A 16,260-nucleotide genomic window follows, 5' to 3' on the forward strand; every position below is an offset into this window, starting at 1 on the left:
GTTCTGTGGCTAATGTTAAGTATTAAATGATACATAGTCGAAGTCAGATTAGATTAGCCTATTTTCTTTCATTTATTTTTAATTATATGTACACAATTATCGACCTTGACTTAAAGGAAACTGACAATTATTACATCTATGTATACCTTGGTGTTTTCCCGTCATAATTAAGATGTGACTACTTTCAAAACGCTTGAGAACCGCTTCAGAAAATCTGCAATACGGCATACATATTTGAGTACTCGCCCTTGGGCGTAGATCTACATACCGAGAAATAATCGGCTTCCTGTTCTTTGTAATACCACAGTAGCATTCGGGGAGGTAATCCAGTATTGGCTTTGCATTCCAGAGTTATCATCCCATGCTCCATCTTCGGAATATACGTGTTGATAATGTCGGGCTTGGTAGGTTCCGCTGAGGATGCCAAGGGCAAGTAACCTTTATTGAACACATTTATTTTTGATTAGCTAACATTATACAAAAGGGAGAGAATCGAAGCGGTCTATTTGCATAAAGTAGGTCACGAGTATGTATAATATAGCCCCTGTTTCTCACACGTAGATCAGCAAAGAGGTTCTCAAATTACAACAAGTAAAAAAAGCCAAGCTACAATATCAAATTGCAAAATTCCATTTCACTGCATTTCTAAATTGCAAACAGTATATAAGGTTTGTCTTCAAGTTCGAATAAACCCTTTCACTTCGCAATGCAGACCTAGCCCTGACCTACATAATGTGCCACATATCAACGCAGACCAAAACAGAATATAAACATTTTATTGAACCAAGGGAAGAGAGACAGAGAGACAGAGAGAGAGAGAGAGAGAGAGAAAGAGAGACAGATAGAAAGAGGGAGAGACAGAGACAAGAAAGAGAGAGTGAAACAGGAGAAAGACAGAGAGATAGAGAGGCCGAGCCATTTATTCAGACAGACTTAGACTTAGGTCCTCCCGCGCCGTTCGGCGCATTGGGCGGCTAGCTATCTCCATAAAGATCTGTCACTGGCAATGTCTGAAGCCTCCTCCCACCTGGTGTCCACTGTTCTGAGGTCTGAAGGTGTGTCGCCAAGTAATACGAGGACGTCCCTGTTTGCGCTCTCCTCGTATAGGCTTCCATGTCATCGCAACTCTTGGTGTGGGTAATTCATTTTGACGTAGAACATGTCCGGCAAACCTCATACGACGCTCTGTCACAAACTCACTAAGTGTTCGACTCCCAGTTCGGCATAGGATTTCCTTGTTTGAGACCCGATCAGTGTAACTGACTCCCAAAATCCGTCTCAGCCATCTCTGTTGAGCCATATTTAGTCTTTTCTCAATTTTGACAGATGACTTCCACGTCTCGCATGCATATGTAGCAGTTGGAATGACGATTGTGTTGAGAAGTTGTATTTTCGTCTCAAGTCCAATGGCTTGGCTTGTCCAAATAGGCTGCAGCCTTTGGAAAATGCTCCCTGCCTTTCCTATTCGGCACGCTACATCATGGTAAGCATCTCCATCATTTGTTATGATGCTGCCAAGGTACGTGAACTTGTCCAGCTCTTCAAGCTTTGACTCGCCAAGTCTGACGGAGGCACCCTTTGCTTTAGATCCCACTGGCATTTTAGTCTTATCCAAGTTTATGCGGAGGCCAATTTTGGGTGCCTCTCTGTCTAGGCTCTCCGTCATTTCTTGAATGCCTTTGTTTGTAGCCCCGAGTAGTGCAACGCCATCAGCAAAGTTCAAGTCCGTCAATCGGAGTTGTTCACGCCATGGACAGAGAGAAAGAAAAAAGAGAAACAGAAAGGCGAAAAAAAAAATAAACGAAAAAAGAAAGGAAAGGAATAATACGCTAAAGACAAAAGTGAGAGAGAGAGAAAGAGAGAGAGAGAAAGAGAGAGAGAGAGAGAAAGAGAGAGAGAGAGAGAGAGAAAGAGAGAGAGAAAGAGAGAGAGAGAGAGAGAGAGAAAGAAAGAGATAAAGAGAAAAAGCATTTTAAAAGTAAAGAAAGAAGGATAGTGAAATACTAATACTGACAGAAGGTGAAAGAAATCCTCCCCTAGCCTAGTCAACCTAGAAACACAGTTCAACTGTTGTAACACATTCGACCTCAACAAACCGATGCTACTTTCCCGATAGGTCAAGAAATGATCAAACTATTCAAATATTTAAATTAAAATGGGATAATTTTTTTGTTTACCCACATAGTGAATGTCGTTGTCTTTTTTTTTATACAAAACAAAACTACACAATTCGTACTATCTCAAACTTCATTATCAGGTCACACAACTCACCCACGACGTTTAACTCTGCAGTGGAGATGATCTCCCCTTGAGGGGTAATCGCAATACACCTGAAACAGTAAAGTATATATATAAGAGAATATACAAACAATTCGATTTTAGATGGATCAATGGACCTCATTCACCAATCGTAAACAAACAACATTTAGCCACGTGGTGCTCTATCTCTTCTATATAATTTACGATCTCATGTTTAACTCATGATGGTTGTCACGTGACAGTTTTTTTTCATTGTTTTATCAACAAGATCACGTGACTAAATGTTGTTTGTTTACGATTGGTGAATGAGGTCCATTGTCATCCTTTTTTAACCTATCCCATCTAGTCTATCTTATTCATATATTTTTAAGCGAAAATAATAAATAAATAAATAAAATAAATAAAAAATATTATAATACCCTTTCAGGCCTACTGATCTATAGGACAGATAATAAAAAGTTCATCTGTTTCCATTTCCAGACAGTTAACGAGGGTGTCATGTGGCCAGCACAACGACCAACCGGCTTTACTTCTTACAACTAAAGTCAGGTAAACATTAGATTTGGGTGGACTTGGGGGCGCTTTTACAAATCCCTGAATTTTTAAGTTCAAGTGTAAACTGAGATTCGAATCCGGGACCTCTCTTATTTGTAAGCTAAGCGCTAACCACTCAGCCACCATGATCCCAATTTATTTACTTTTTATAAATCAATCGTTTGAAATATCTGATTGTAAAAGAAGTTAAAACAGATACAGCAGAAAGAGACCTCGGCGCATGACAAGGGTGACAACTAGGAGACGATAAAGTCTTTATTTATAAGTCTCATCATTGAGTAGAACAATTCAGCTTATTGATTAATGATTGATTCGTTGGTTATTGGGTAAGATGAGTTTAATTATTGATTATTATGATTTTCGAATAAAAGCGTCTAATGATTTTTCAAATATTTCCACTTTCACTGTTCTAATTTAATTGGTACAAGCTAAGATAAGATAAGATAAGATACTTTTATTGATCTATTGAGCTATGGCTCCTCTTGAATAGTATTAGTCGTCAACACTCAAGTGACAATCTAGATTACAGCAGTTCTCAACCTTTTAAGCTCGGAGACCCCTTTTTACAATCCCCCAATCTGCCACGACCCCACACTAACATACACTTTTAGCAATAGAAGATTGATATTTTCGATGGTCTTAGGCGACCCCTGACAAATCGTCAATCGTCCCCGAAAGGGGTCGCGACCCACAGGTTGAGAATCCTGATCTAGAATCTAGTCCAGCGGTTCTCAACCTTTTAAACTCGGCGACCCCTTTTTACAATCCACCACTCTGACGCGACCCCCCTCCCACACATACAGAAATAGAAGAATAGACAATAACAATCCATATTTTCGATGGTCTTAGGCGACCCCTGGCAAATCGTCAATCGTCCCTCAAGGGGGTCGCAACCCACAGGTTGAGAACCCATGATCTAGTCTATGGCTTAGTATTCCTTAGCTCTTCTCCAGGTGCTCGTAGTAGTGTCCCTTGGGGTTACGCAAATACACAACAACAACAGATTGATAAGAACCTCTGTACAGACAGCCTTACAATAACAAGAGGGGAAACACTTTAACGACTGAACTGAAAAAGACTCTGGCTAGGGCTTGTAGAAAGATGGATATTGAACAGACTGTTTATTGAAATGAAGGATAGATCGTATCTACTTATCTTATATAATACAGACGTTACTTCAAAAAAGAAAGTAGATGATTACGTCCTGCGCGTCATGCATTTAGTCATGCATATTAACCAATGACTTAAATTCTGCCAAGTCACTGGTTTTCCTGGCTAGCTCAGGCAACCCATTCCATGTTCTAATAGCAATAGGAAAGAAGGAGTATTTGTACAAATTTTGTCCTAGCATATGGGACGAGGAATGTGCCTTTATCTTTGAGTCTTTCTGAGTATTTTATTAAATTATCCCCATCTGTAAATAAACATCAGTTGAAGTCTTCAAAAGTTTTCTGAACTATCTTGTAGTTAATTGTTGTGAGCCTTGGATATGTTCGGACTCGCATTAGAATAAGTAAAGCAGTATCAGGCAACAAACAAATTCCAAGCCAGGAAACATAACTCGTATTTCAATTCCCCTTCTATAAGTATCGCATGATTTTTATTTGGTCCAAGCCAGGAAACATAACTCGCATTTCAATTCCCCTTCTATAAGTATCGCATGATTTTTATTTGGTCCAAGCCAGGAAACATAACTCGCATTTCAATTCTCCTTCTATAAGTATAGCATGATATGTATTTGGCGATACATCTGGAAGTCTGAGACAGAATACTCGTGTATTATTAAAGGGAAACTCCGATGGTTTTTCAAATTTGATTTATTGACATATTTAAATTCTGCGTAAAAAAGTTGTAATAGTAAACATTTTACCATTTTGTATTTAAATGCTTAGAAACATTTATATTTAATAAATTAGTCAGTAAATTCTTGACATCTCAAAAATAAAAAAAAACTGGATTCTATGAGATTTTGTTTTAAACCATGTCAAACGTCACTTCCCTCAACAATACTGAAAGAGAAACTAGATTTGACCAATCGTATCGCTTCATTCTTAGACTAGCTGTTAGGCTTAGAGACGGCCTAGTCCAGAGCTATGATACAGTTATAATATATATATATATATATATATATATATATATACATGTATTTATGGCTCCTTTTGTCTCGAAAGGCAATGGATGCGCCCAAATGAGTCACTGGTTTTGGCTTAATCTTGAGACGGGGCAGAATCTGATGTGGCTTATCAAGCCAATTCTAGAACGGCAGACTTTGCCACAATTCGTACATGTGTATGCCTCTGATTTAGGGCTAGCGGACAGGGCAGCTTTCTTTTTTTCCCTCTTGATTAAAGCCGCTTCAATTCTTTTGTTCTCAGCAAGGATTGTCCCAGCACGCACAGTCTGTCTCCATGCACTCCGGTCTTTGGCTATGTTTTCCCACATACTTTCACTGATGCCTGTGGCTCTCATGTCTCGCTTGCAGACATCTCTATATGTTAGTCTTGGGCGGCCCTTGGGTCTGACTCCTTCCACAAGCTCAGCATATAAGATATCTTTTGGGATTCTACCATCTGGCGTGCGGGTGACATGTCCGAGCCAGCGTAGTCTTCTTTGTGTCAGGAGAGCATACATGCTGTTCATATTGGCCAATCTCAAAACTTCCTGATTGGAGACATGGTCCCTCCAAGAGATGCCCATTATGCGTACATGTATAGATAGGTCTAAAAACATTAGGCTTAGGATAATCAACTCGAGAAAAAGAGTAACATTTTCATCTAAGCCTCTCCCTATCCCAAGAAGTAAATAGATCGTGTGTCTGACTGATTCGAACAAACTGGTCAGTGTAAGGCTAGTCGAGACTACGTGTAGTCGGTCATGACAAGACAACCAAGCGATAGTGTTTGTTGTGTGTTGAGTGGTCTGGCGAGAAAATACACACTGCCGTGGTTAGTCAAGCATGTAAATCTACTTTTAATACGCATTTTTCTTTGCTTACAAGATCCTAGATCTAACTGCATAGACAAAGATATATTTCTTTTACAAGAATGTAAACTTTGCTGCATGGTCTCCCGTTATACAATAAGTCAATAGATTAAAACGCATTTGTGACGTCACATAGAAACCCGGTGAAAGTCTGACTGTTTTTGGATGCGCAGGAAAATTACGTCAGAAAAACATCAATTACTAAGTTATTATTGCAAATTAAAAAAAAAAGAATAATATATTCATTATCTGTACATCAAAACAAATATTATATCAAAAATTGTCAAAACCATCGGAGTTTCCCTTTAAAGGAACAGTTAAAATGAAAAAACCTGAATTGTCCTTCGTCTGCGCATGACACATTTCTTATATGTAAGTTGAACTCCACGTGATTGGGCTGAACCGTTATGACTGGCTGGATTCTAGACTGCAAACTGGGTGGAATGTCTTTACTCCATTCTGGAATCTAGGTCAAATATTAAGTCACCATTAATTTACTAGCAGAAACTTCTATAAACAAACACAGCTTTTAAATAAAAAATACACCCACAGCTTTTAAATTAAAAAAACACAGCTTTTAAATTAAAAAAAAACATTAAAAAACCCCACAGTTTTTAAATAAAAAAAAACACAGCTTTTAAATAATAAAAAAAAAACAGTTTTTTAAAAAAAAACCCACACAGCTTTTCTTAAATTTATTTCACGTAAAAACAAAATAACAAAAAACGCAAGAAACACCTAAAAATAAGTAGCATAGAAAAACGCTAAAAAAAAAAGACAAACGCTAGAAAAGAAAAGCTAGCAAGCTGGTTTATAAGATTGGCTACACCCCACCCCAACCCCACTTGCACCAAACCTCTTATCTTATATAATACAGACGTTACTTAAAAAAAAAAAAAAAAAAAAAAAAAAAAAAAAAAAAAAAAGATGATTACGTCCTATGCGTCGTGCATATTAACCAATGACTTAGATTCTGCCAAGTCACTGGTTTTCCTGGCTAGCTCAGGCAACCCATACCATGCTCTAATAGCAGTCTTAGCGCTTTCGAATGCCTGCTTTGCCGGTTATTAAAATGATAAAAGCTTCGCGCACTCATTTTTGGTGTACTATTTTGACACGTTTCATGTCACTTCATTTGTTTGGTACGCTTCGCTGGCGTCTGATGGCACTGAAAGCATCTAGATCAGTTTTTGGAAAAGTAACAATTGAAAAACAAAAGGAGCCTCTTCACTATCAGAAGGTTAATATTTAAATATATCCCAGGATGATTGTTTAACATGAGAAATCAGACTGCGGTGAAACTAGGTCACTGAAAGGTTCGGATTTCGTCAGACTTATTTCATCAGACTTGTTTCATCAGACTTATTTCATCTGACTTATTGCATCAGACTTGTTTCATCAGACTTGTTGCATCTGACCTATTTCATCAGACTTATTTCATCTAACTTATTGCATCAGACTTATTTCATCTGACTTATTGCATCAGACTTATTTCATCTGACTTATTTTATCAGACTTGTTTAATCAGACTTATTTCATGAGACTTATTGCCTCGAACTTATTTCATGAGACTTATTGCATCAGACGTATGTGACTCATTTCAACATATTTATTTTATCAGACTATTTCGTCAGACTTATTTCAGCTATCACTTAACTGATGATAATGGGGCAAATGACCAATAGAGATGACCAGTAAAACTGACCAAGTCCTACCTTTTGCCTGAAGGGTAGATTGACCAGTGACGTCCTGTTCCCATCCGCGTTGATTCTCTGCCACGTGATGACGTACCAGCCTCGGTTGTGTGCCCCTGTCCTTAGCTGACACCGGAGGGTGGCGCTTTGGTCAATGCCGGCCGAGGCGTCATGAGCCGTCAGAGGCGCTGTTGAGCACACAAAGACATGACATTGATCAGTTTCAGAAACATGGCATGTTAAGGTCAAGTCAGCGTTGACTAGTACAAACGGCTTTCTACAACACAAACTTGATAGCACATTCACTGCAGCCCAACTTTGTGGCGCAATCTTTTTCTTCGCGGAAGCCTACATTTTTTAGGCCTCATTACTGCCCTGTATCTTCTCTCTCTTTTGTCTAAAGTAATCGTATATGGATTCATTTAAAATCTCATTTTTGTGACGAAGGCACACTGGAGAGAGAGATGGGAAGAGAGAGAGAGAGAAAGTAAGGGAGAGAGAGAGGGAGAGAGGAAAAGAGGGAGAGAGAGATAGGGAGAGAGAGAGAGAGAGGGAGAGAGAGAGGAAGAAAGAGAGAGAGGGAGGGAGAGAGAGAGAGGAAGAGAGAGAGAGGAAGAAAGAGAGAGAGAGGAAGTGAGAGAGAGAAAGAATGAGAGAGGGATGAAGAGAGAGAGGGAGAGAGGAAGAAAGAGAGAGAGAGAGGAAGAGAGAGAGATGAAGAGAGAGAGAGAGAGAGGGAGGAAGAGAGAGAGGGAGGGAGAGAGAGAGAGAGGAAGAGAGAGGGAGAGAGAGAGAGGAAAAGAGAGAGAGGGAGAGAGAGAGGAAGAGAGAGAGATGAAGAGAGAGAGAGAGAGTGAGGAAGAGAGAGAGGGAGAGAGAGAGGAAGAGAGAGGGGGAGAGAGAGAGAGAAGAGAGAGAGGGAGAGAGGAAGAGAGAGAGGGAGGGAGAGAGAGGAAGAAAGAGAGAGGGAGAGATGGAGAGAGAGAGTGAGAAAGAGAGAGAGAGAGAGAGAGGGAGGGAGGGAGAGAGAGCATAATTTCATAATTGTTAAGTTTCATTTTGTTCTCGCTTGTATTGTATATTGGCAGCGTTATCACGTGACTGGTCTCGGCATTTCCTAAAATCTATTTTGCACTCATCTGTAAGGTAGCTCTGCATCATGGTAGCCATACTTTCCTGTGTTTAGCTACCCATCTCTAGGAAATTTAAGAAGCTCATCATTTGGTGAAACAAGCCTCCTAACAGTGAGCTGATCACTGTGTAACGGTTTTGGACGATGGAGTGGAATCTACAAATAAACTAAAGTACCCTGCAATGGACCTCATTCACCAATCGTAAACAACCAACCTTTAGTCACGTGATTCTCCATCTCTTCTATATAATTTACGACCTCATGTTTAATTCATGATAATTGTCACGTGACAGTTTTTTTCCCCCCGTTGTTTTATCAATAAGATCACGTGACTAAATGTTGTTTGTTTACGGTTGGCGAATGAGGTCCCTTCCTAAACTTCTCCATGATTGAGTGAGGCGTATTTATATCCTAACTTATAAAACTCTGTCAATCTGGAGTCGTCTGCCCTACCCCAAGACAGCTGACGACACTTCTGCTTATCTTGCATCATTCACACTGCAGCCAGCAAACGATCCCAAAGCTCTTCCCACCGTTACCATAGAAACACACACAAACACACACTCCACAACATTGAGCCCCTTACTTTATGTGTCATGATTTGGATAAAGTCATCAAACATTGTTTTTAAAAGCACAATACATGACACCTGACCCCTTTATTCCCAAATGTTTTTATATGGTTGGCTAGAAAAGGAGAAAATTTTGCTACAAGTTCAAGCAATCCAAAAAAGATTGCCATAATCTCATCTAATTGGTAAACCACGGTTTCCTTAAGTAATTGTGACTGTCATCACTCGGTTCAGAATGATTTCTCTAGTACTGCCGTTTCTTGTTTATCTATTCTGCTGGTTGGCAGTCAACTGTTTAGTCAAGATATAGTGCTAGATGACTTCGAATGACTTAGGTGTTGTGCCAATCACAAAAACCAAGGATGGCTGCCTGGTCGTGCGGTTTGCGCGCTGGATTGTCGTTCAGATTTATCGGTGGTCCAGGGTTCAAATCCTGCCCGCTCCCATCCCCCGTCGTCCTGCGGGAGGTTTGGACTAGGAAGTAATTATCTTCAACTCTGAAGGAACATCCGAAACATGTAAAACATTTTACAAACAAACCATCCGATGTTTTGAGTGCTGAATTAGAAAAGCGTATAGCCATGAAGCTGTAAACACGACCAGTCGATGGCCAGTAAACTGACCAGTCTCTGCTCTATTTATTTCTCCATTAGTTCGTTTAGCCCAGCGGTTCTCAACCTTGTATGCTCGGCGACCCCTTTTCACAATCCCCCACTCTGCCCCGACCCCCCTCCCCGCACACACACACATACAGGAATAGATGAGTAGTCAATAACAATCCACATTTTGGATCGTCTTAGGCGACCCCTGGCAAGTCGTCAATCGACCGTCGCGAACCACAGGTTGAGAACCCCTGGACTTTAGCCGGACAAAATTTTTTGAGCTGTCGTAACCTAATAAAAGACTACAGAGTGCTGACATTGTAACGAACCATTATGTGCCTACTAAAACTAATAAGTCTCTTCTTTACTTAAACCACTCCAAAGCCCAACATCATAATGTAAAGATGTTTGGTTCATCAGGACCCTAATTTTGTTAGCTTGTAACCTCTTCTTCAGCTTTAATAAAGAAAATGAATTAAAATACAATTGCAGAAAAAATTATTGCATGTTACATCTCTATAATGTTAATTACGCACTGTCATCCAATAAGTTTTTGATATCAAAATATTGAACACAGAATACAGTAGAAAAATATTCTTGCGTTAATTATCTTCTTATCCTATAAAATACAGACGTTACTTCAAAAAAAAAGATGATTACGTCCTACGCGTCATGCATCTAGTCATGCATGTTAACCAATGACTTAAATTCTACCAAGCCATTGGTTTTCCTAGCTGGCTGGCTGGCTAATTGTTAGAAACAGCCAAATTATCGGTATACTAGTATTTGTTGTTTCATTACAATTTATTCGACAAAATTATGTGGGAAGCGTGGTCGAGAGGCTAAGTGCGCTTGAACTTGGCTTGTCTTGGCTACCTAAACTTGCGTTTACTGAGCGCCTAAAGGCAGCACGGAAATCCAGCCCCCTGCCCCCCACTGGTCCACAAATAAGATTGGGCCAAAGCGCTCTGAGCATGCTATAAGCATGAAAGTAGCGCTATATAAAAGCTATAATAATAAAAATCTGGATTAGAGTTGGATTCCTTAATCTACAATGGATAAATTACTCAGACGGAGAGAGTTGGACATTGATCCTAATACTCCTCTGGCCTCAGAAAAATGGACTCACTGGTATGACACATTTCAGAATTTTCTTTCGTCCATCAAGGATATTAACGAAGACTTTTAATTGTGGTTGAAAAATCACGTATCTACTACGGTTTATATGCTCATCAGTGATGTATCGTCCTCAGTGATGGGCAAAAGTTAACTAAAAAGTTAGAAACTTTTAGTTTAACTAAAAAAAAAAAATAATTAAGGCCATTGTTTAACTAGAAACAAAAGTTTAGTTAAAAATCGTAGTTTAATTATTTTTTTATTAGTTACTAACTAAAAAGTTTAATTAAAATTTGTAAAACTTTTCAACATGTGGTCAGGGTTGAAACGCACTCCCTGTTTTATGCTCATGTGATATCAATAACTTTGATTATCAAAAAAAAAAAAAATGATGCAGTTAACAACTAGTTAGACAGTCTGCATTTGAAGAGGATAAAGTAAGATGCTGGTAGAAGTTATGGGAGTCAATATCTGCACTTGAAAGTAGCAGTATTATTAAATGTTAAAACATTGTTTTGCCAAAAGCTTCTGTGCAATATTATGAATGAGGTTGTTCCGAAATTTTTTGTGAGCCACGTGGAGGTGTTTAATTTCTGTTTATAGTGGGAATCTGATTAGTGAATTAGGTCAATATTTAGTGGTTTTAATCAATTTATTTGCGGCAAACAATATTTTTTTAACTGCAGGAACATCAAGTGCACCCTTTTTATAGTCTTAAGGCTTATTATTGAGATCTATTAAGTCTAAATCAACAGCTAGGCCTATATAGATCTAAAAGCATTAGGGTACCCAACTCTAGAAAAAAAATCTTAATCCACACCCTCTCTGACCATAAAGTAAATAGACTGAGTCCAACTGATTTTAACAACCTGGTCAGCTAAACATACACATGTAGGCCTAGTGTACTGTACGTGTGTAGTCGATGATACTACAAGAATACTCTGCATTTTTTTCATTACGCGTTATGCTATAGTGTTTGCTTAATGTGGAGTGGTCAGACTAGAAAATAACACACTGGCGTGGCTAGTCAAGCATCTTCGTAGATATATCTTTACACTAAATAGTTACACCTCCCCCCCTGCCCAGAAAGTACAAATGTACTAATGTGCGACTGATTTTAACAACCTGGCCAGATAGACGTACACGTGTAGGCCTATATAGTCTACTGAGTGTGCAAACCATAATGACAAGACCACCCTGTTGTTTTTTTTTTCCCTTGCGCGCATTACGGTTATGCAATAGTGTTAGTTGTATTTTTAGTGGTCAGACAAGAAAATAGCACATGTTTAGTCAAGCATGTATTTTACACTATAAAAAAAGTTATACAGGTCAAATGTTTTTAAAACCAACGATTTCGTTTCTATTTCTTTAGTTACTAGATCTCAATTTGAAATTCTAAATCTATGTTATTAATGAGATTTTAAACTTTACCAGTATAAGTAAGATTTTCCGTTATATAATGTTAATATAATTTTAAAAAAAGAGTACCATTCTTTTCTAAAGGTTTTCAAGTAAAAAAAAAATAAAAAGCACACATATTTATTTAGACATCTATTATTTGAATTTGTTTATTGTGCATTAACGTTATGTAAGAAACATATTCCTTAATACTGATTTTATTATGGATAAATATTTCTACAATGTTAAAAGAATAAGATCGAACCGTAGGTATAGGCCTATAGTCGATAGTCGAATGATTATATCTATACAGGTCTAGTTCAACCCCGCCCCCCCCCCCCCAAAAAAAAAAATTATGGAAAGTTTAATTAACTTTCTTTAGTTTAGTTAAACTATATTTTGAAATTCATGATAAACTTTTAGTTTAACTACTCTATTTTAGTTAAAACTAGTTTTAGTTTAACTTTTAAAAGTTAGTTTAGTTCCTATTCGATGGCCATAGACACACTCAAGACAACTTATATTAAGGTAAAGAATGAGATTTTTGCTAGACACTTGGTTGCTACATGTAAACAGCAGCCGGGCCAAACGGTAGAGTCCTTTATGCTAAAGTTGCGAAGCCTGACCCGGGACTGTGACTTAAAAGAAGTAACAGCAGAACAGCACAGAGACATTTGCATTAGAGACGCCTTTATAACTGGTCTGGCATCCAACACTATTAGACAGCGGCTACTGGAAAAGACATCTCTTACTCTACTAAGCGTTTTTAACCCTTAAGATGCGTGTGGTAGTTTAGCCTCTAAACATCAACATAGTAATTTCCTTTTGTATGTCTTCATTGTAAAACAGCTACGCACTTTAAGGGTTAACTAAGCTAGAGTGCTAGAAACAGCCATGTTATTGTTATACCAGTATTGGTTGTTTCATTACACTAATATACGTACTTGTATCAATTGCAAATGCTTAAAATGTAACTAAAATGAAGAAGCTATTTACAACTTTCCAAAAATATAGTCAACAATCAAACTACCAATCAAACACACTGTAAATACAAAATAAAGTTCAGAAATATTGACTCGCCTGACGGCCCACACAACGTAAGAAAATTGTACGCCATCTCGAGAGTAGCGAAGGGGAATAACCTGTAAAATTGGTAAGAGGCTTCAAGAGGTAACATTAAGCAGTAATGCAAAACGCTGTGCTTCAAATTACAATTAATAGTTAGAACTTTAATTATTATTAATAGGGTACAGGTTAATATTCTCATTGGATAATTCCTTGAAAGCCCTAAGATTCGTAAGATGTAAATAGCTTCACAACTGATGCCACAAGCAAAAGAACTGTGGTAAAAGCGAGGCGACGAAGGGGGATGCTTGGGGAAGCCCCGTGTTTAGTGTAAAAGAAATGAAACATTTTACAGTTTCAATTTCTATCATAAATAATGAAATAATGTTTCAAATTACTGAAAATACAGGTATTATGCTTTCAAAAATTACCAGTAATACATTTAAGCATATGTGACAGCCAGGGCCTGTTTAATTATGCAGATTCCCCAGGGACAGAACGTTTGTGGAGGCCTCTACACTTTTTTCTAAAGCTTTAATTAACATCCACTTATTAATGGAGATACGAATATCCAAAAGCATGTCATATTATAAAAGAAATTGCGCACTTGTAAATTACATTTAATTTTCGAACATTTTAAAAATAAAATTATTTAGTAAAAAAAAAAGATTTTTTGTTAGCGTTTACGCAATGTAGTAAATCCTGGCTACATGCGGCGTCGGAACGAAACAGCAGGAGGTCACTCACGAAGGCCGCGGGATACACATTTGAGACCAAAAGAAAATCTGCTGCCGATGACAAACGCAGACGACGAAAAGAAAATCTAAATCGATCACCTGCGGACAATGGTTATGCTTGCCTTGGATGTGGCAAAATATGTAGGTCACAGCTGGGCCTGCGCAGCCACGGGAAATACTGCATCCCTCACTAATCTTCGGACTCGAAGACAAGCCTTATAAATATAAACAGACACTTTGGTCTTCTATTGTGGGGCCCCTTTCTTGTGGATCTCCTGTGCAGTAGCCCCGGCATGACTATCTTAAATCCGGTTCTGTCGACAATTGATAATTCGGACAAGTTTCGGGGACCCCAAATCACTCGGGTGGGCCTTAACGCTAGGAGCGCTTAAAAACTATATGCTTTATGAAGAGCTCCTCATGTCTCAAAGCGAGAACGAGAGCGTGGAGACTACTTTTTACCGACGGCCAGTTTTGTATGACATTTTTTTTTTATTATTCTTGTAAGACATTTAAAACGAATAGTCCCGTAGCCCCAGGGTAGTGATTTTTTTTTAAAGCTTTTTTTATTTTAATTGTAAGGGTATTGGAAGTGGGCCTACACATTTTTATTGAAAACTTAACATTTCGTTCTATTTTTAAGTTGTTTATTTATTTTTATTTAATAATATTTGGTCTTGCATTTTTTGGGGTGAATGTTTAAAAGAAATATTTTGGAAATTCTGAATTACCTCTCTTTGTTCGGTGTACCTTGTGGATTTTTTAAACCGGAAATCGGGCATATTGGTTTATAATAATAACTGAAATTTTCCCTCTATGTCTCTCTGTTAATCATTTTTTTTTGTATTTATTTATTATTATTATTTTTTAAGAAACCTCAGTATTTGTGCTATTCATTTATATCTTTTAAATCCTAGAAATCCTTGGGTCTCTGATTTTGTTCTTTACTCATTCTAAATACTTTTTTTAAAGTATAAAAGTGAATTGAAATAATACCAAAATGTTTTAAAAACACTTTTAATATAATACAATAAACATTGCAATAAAATTGGTGGAATCAAATTTACATTATTATGATAATATTGCTAGACCATGGTTTTCCCAGCTTTATAATTAGAGCTAGACAACATAATCATTTAGTCAAAATAAATTGAAGGCAGAAATACGAAGGAAGAGATGAGAGATAGGGTTACTACAGCGATTGGGCCCCATGATGATCTGTTAAGTTTTAAAAAACGCAAACTAAATTTCTAGGGCCATATTTAGAGAACTTCGGGGCTCGCAAAGACTTTCCTTCAGGGAACAGTACCAGGAAAAAGAAGAAGAGGCAGATAGAATAGAAATAGAAAAAAAAAGGACGGACCTGCTATTGAAAAAGGTTCTATTCAAGGTAAAAGTCGGGAATGGAGAAAGACCATCGACAGATCTTGTGTGGTGCCCCAAAAAGTCCAATAGACCAGGATAGGTAAAGGTGAATTTGGTGAATAGAAGACAGAAAAGCGCAAAAATTCGAGCATTTTGGTCTCCAGTTGGGAGCCAGGTGGATGAGGGATGTCGTTGAAGAATTTACGGATTTTTAGTCCAACTCTACTGGGTAACTGTCGGTACGGAAAGTAAAAGGCATTTGATCGTTGTGCTGGCCATATGACACCTCGCTCATTAACTGTCTGCCAAAGAAACTGATAAGCCTTACATCATCTGCCCCAGAGCGTAGATCGAAATGTCTGAAAGGGATACTGTACCTTTTTTTTTATTGCCGTATGACAAAGTTTAATGTTTGCAGTTTAATAATAATAATAATAATAAATAATAAGGCTTTTCATGAGTCTGAGGATAAACGAGGAGCACAAAATTAATTTCACGCGGCCACGCAGTCCCAGCTGTGACCTACATATTTTGCCACATTCAGAGCAGACATAACCGTTTCCCAACGTTGGTCGATTTAGATTTTCTACTCGCCAACTACGTCTGTCCTCAGCAGTAGAATTTTTTTTTTTGGTCTCAAATGTTTATTCCGCGGCGTTTATAAAAGGAAAAACAACAACAACAACAACACCTCCAGCTGTTTTGCACAGTAGCTGCCTGCAGTCGGTTGATGTGTATTCATCATCATCATCATCATCACTCCTTTGAGTTCCTCATGGAACAT

At 38.1% G+C, this 16,260-nt stretch overlaps 1 protein-coding gene across 1 annotated transcript in view; it reads right to left on the reverse strand.

The window, feature by feature from the left end:
• Nucleotides 1-16,260, reverse strand: part of LOC106073579 (uncharacterized) — a 185,928-nt gene that overhangs the window by 40,006 nt on the left and 129,662 nt on the right. Inside the window, exons 2-5 of the mRNA XM_056009869.1 lie at nt 7,512-7,678; nt 6,129-6,262; nt 2,272-2,330; nt 269-414 (exon numbers count right to left, since the gene is read on the reverse strand). Of these exons, the coding sequence (XP_055865844.1) occupies nt 269-414; nt 2,272-2,330; nt 6,129-6,262; nt 7,512-7,678 (506 nt within the window). The remainder of the gene's footprint in view (nt 1-268; nt 415-2,271; nt 2,331-6,128; nt 6,263-7,511; nt 7,679-16,260) is intronic.

This window comes from Biomphalaria glabrata, chromosome 14 (assembly GCF_947242115.1).
Source record: "Biomphalaria glabrata chromosome 14, xgBioGlab47.1, whole genome shotgun sequence".
NCBI classification, from domain to species: domain Eukaryota; kingdom Metazoa; phylum Mollusca; class Gastropoda; family Planorbidae; genus Biomphalaria; species Biomphalaria glabrata.